This window comes from Muntiacus reevesi, chromosome 20 (genome assembly GCF_963930625.1).
Source record: "Muntiacus reevesi chromosome 20, mMunRee1.1, whole genome shotgun sequence".
NCBI lineage: Eukaryota > Metazoa > Chordata > Mammalia > Artiodactyla > Cervidae > Muntiacus > Muntiacus reevesi.
In genome coordinates this window covers 38,759,338-38,762,477 of record NC_089268.1, presented here as the reverse complement: position 1 = coordinate 38,762,477, position 3,140 = coordinate 38,759,338, and the positions used below count along the sequence as shown (strand labels likewise).

At 60.8% G+C, this 3,140-nt stretch overlaps 1 protein-coding gene across 1 annotated transcript; it reads left to right on the top strand.

Moving 5' to 3' along the window:
• Nucleotides 1–508: 508 nt before the first annotated feature.
• Nucleotides 509–2,764, top strand: ID4 (inhibitor of DNA binding 4). The gene is made up of 3 exons (XM_065913000.1): nt 509–1,093; nt 1,494–1,552; nt 2,126–2,764. Exons 1-2 carry the CDS (start codon nt 644–646, stop codon nt 1,536–1,538), a joined length of 495 nt encoding a protein of 164 aa, XP_065769072.1. The 5' UTR covers nt 509–643; the 3' UTR covers nt 1,539–1,552; nt 2,126–2,764.
• The last annotated feature ends 376 nt before the right edge of the window (nt 2,765–3,140 follow it).

Below are 3,140 nucleotides of genomic sequence, written 5' to 3'. Positions count from 1 at the left end.
CCGTCCGCCTGATTGGCTGGGCACTCCCGACCCCCCGCCCACCCCTCCGCACGGGTTGCCCGGCTCCCGCCCCCCGGCATCGCCCGGAGCCCCCGCCCTCGCCGCCTCCCTCCGCTCACCCGCCCCCCGGGAGCTCAGCCCGGACTCCGCTTTCGCTCGCGCGGCGACCCGGCCGGCGCGCTGGCCCCGCCCCCGGGGCGCGCGGCTTATAAATACAGCTGCGCGGCGGGCCGGGCCGGAGCGGAGAGGGGGTGCGGTTGTGAGTCTCAGATAGGAGCGGGGGACACCTCGGGCCCGGGGGAGCGCGGCTGCGGCGGCGGCCGGCTGTAGTCGGTCCGAAGGGAGTGACTCGGGCGACCGGTGGGCTGCTTTCTTTCCGGTGTTTTTGATTTTTGTTTTTTTTCCTTGCCTTTTGGTCCCGGCCGAGTGTCGCCCGCTGAGCCAGACCCAGAGTGATCCTCCGGTCAATTGTTGGGCGCGCGATCGCCCGGAGCTTTCCGGTGCCCCGAGCGCAGAGCGGGCGCGCGGGGCGCGAAGGAGAGGGGAGCGGAGCCGGCCCCGGACGAGGGGAGGGGGCCGGAGCTTGCCTGCCTCGCTCGCTCGCCCAAGCGGGTCCGCTCGCGCAGGGCGCAGGGCGCGCGCGATGAAGGCGGTGAGCCCGGTGCGCCCCTCGGGCCGCAAGGCGCCGTCGGGCTGCGGCGGCGGTGGCGGCGGCGAGCTGGCGCTGCGCTGCCTGGCCGAGCACGGCCACAGCCTGGGCGGCTCGGCGGCCGCGGCGGCGGCGGCGGCGGCCGCGCGCTGCAAGGCGGCCGAGGCGGCGGCCGACGAGCCGGCGCTCTGCCTGCAGTGCGATATGAACGACTGCTACAGCCGCCTGCGGAGGCTGGTGCCCACCATCCCGCCCAACAAGAAAGTCAGCAAAGTGGAGCTCCTGCAGCACGTTATCGACTACATCCTGGATCTGCAGCTGGCGCTGGAGACGCACCCGGCTCTGCTGAGGCAGCCGCCGCCGCCCGCGCCGCCGCACCTCCCGGCCGGGACCTGCCCGGCCGCGCCACCGCGGACCCCGCTCACCGCGCTCAACACCGACCCGGTGAGAGGCCCCGGGGCGGACGCCGCGGGGGTCCGCGGGGAGGGCGAAGGCCGGGTGGAGGCACGCGGGCGCTCCTTTTCCCCGGGGCAGGGGCGGCGGAGAGTGACAGTTCCGTCCTGCCGCTCCTCCCGGGGGCCGCCGCCGGCGGGCTGGGTGCAGCGAGCTTGGGGGGGCCGACCGGGTGGACGCGCGGGGCGGGGACCAGGGGCTGGGCGCCTCCTGGGCTGTCAAGTCCAGCCGGTGCCCCCCGGGGAAGGGGCGTCTCCCCCCCGGGCTGCAGGCTGGGGTGGCGGCGTGCGTCGGCGGGCCAGCCTGGGTTCCGGGAACCGATGGGGAAGACCGGGAGGAGCGCGGTGGGGGCGCCCGCTAACCTCTCCCTCGGTGTCGGTTGCTGTTCCAGGCCGGCGCGGTGAACAAGCAGGGCGACAGCATTCTCTGCCGCTGAGCCGCGCGTCCCAGGTGAGCGCGCGTTTCCCTTCTCGGGTGGCCGGTCACCGGAGACACCCCGTCCCCGGGGCCTTCCGGTGTCAGGCACCGTGGTGTTCTTTGCCATCCCCCCACCCCCGCCCCAGCATTTCTGAGAGCAGATTCCCAAGGAGGCGGACACCCCCACCTCTCTCTGCCACCCAGTTAGTAAGTGAACCCGTACTTAGGAGCTCCGAGAACTGGGGGACGGATCAGCTCGTATCCTCGCCGCCCCCAGTGATCGGCCGGTCTCCCCGCCGAAGGGAGGGTACCCTCGTGGGCGTGGGGTCCGATGTTCCCCCCCCCCCCCAGCCCCGCGCCGTGCAGTCTGACACCCACGAAAGAGGACGCGCAGGCAGGGTCCCCGGAGTGGGTCCCCTGCGCGGGCTTCCCGGGGGCTCTCGACGGCCTGCTCGGCGCCGGGCCGGGCGGCGGACTGCGGGTGTAATCTGCCCGGGTGGTTTGTTTTGGGTTGTTGATCAAGCGTGTCTTGAGTTTGGTCGGTGGCGCCAGTTAGTCTGCAGCGGGAAGGTTCACACACCCCCTCTATTCATTCCTCTTCCACAGGTGTGCGGCCGCCTGAGCCCGAGCCAGGAGCCCTAGAGAGGGAGGGGGAGAGAGCAGGAGGTAGAGAAAAATCCACCCGGAGGAAGGAAACATAACAAAAAAGATCAGCAGATCCTAGAAGCGTTTCAGTCGTCATTCCAAGAGAGAGGGAAGGAAAAGAAAACTTTTCATCTTTGTTATTTTTTTTTTTTTTGCACGTTCATAAACATTCTACATACGTATTCTCTTTTGTCCCATTTATAACCGCTGTGAATTGTACATTTCTGTGTTTTTTGGAGGTGCAGTTAAACTTTTAAGCTTAAGTGTGACAGGACTGATAAATAAAAGAATCAAGAGTAAATCCGACTGTTAGAAACCGACCTTGTGACCAAGGAGCTCAATTTTTGTTTCGAAGCTTTACTAATATACCAGAACATTGTAGATATATGTTTTTTTTTTGACATCTATTGTTTAAAATAGATGTTTATACGGGGGCAGGGAACTTTGTGTTCCCTGCAAGAATGTTACATATTGTATAGATAACTGAGTGACATTTCATACCATGTATATATAGAGATGCTCTATAAGTGTGAGAAAGTATATGCTTTAATAGACTACTGTAATTATAAGATATTTTTAATTAAATATTTTTTGTAAATATTATGTGTGTGTTTTTTTTTAATCTGTGGGAATATTTCTTTTGGAAAATTATTTTTCAGCTCAGTTGAAGAGCTCTTGATAATCTTGAATGTCTTTTCTGTTTGGTCTGGCTCTTAATTTGTTTTTGTTTTGCCTGGTGTCCGATAGACTCTCGGAAGTAACAGTTACAGCTAGTGATCCTGCATGACTGCATGAGATGTTTAATCACAAAATAAACTTGTTCTGAGTCCATTCAAATGTGTTTTCTTTAACCTAGATCGAAATCTTTGTATTTGAAGTCTACATGTGGAAAATACGCTTTATCAGTTTTTAAGTACAGGGTTTGATAGTATAATATATAAAGAGTAAGTGTTTGTTTTTCCTTTTTTAACCGAGG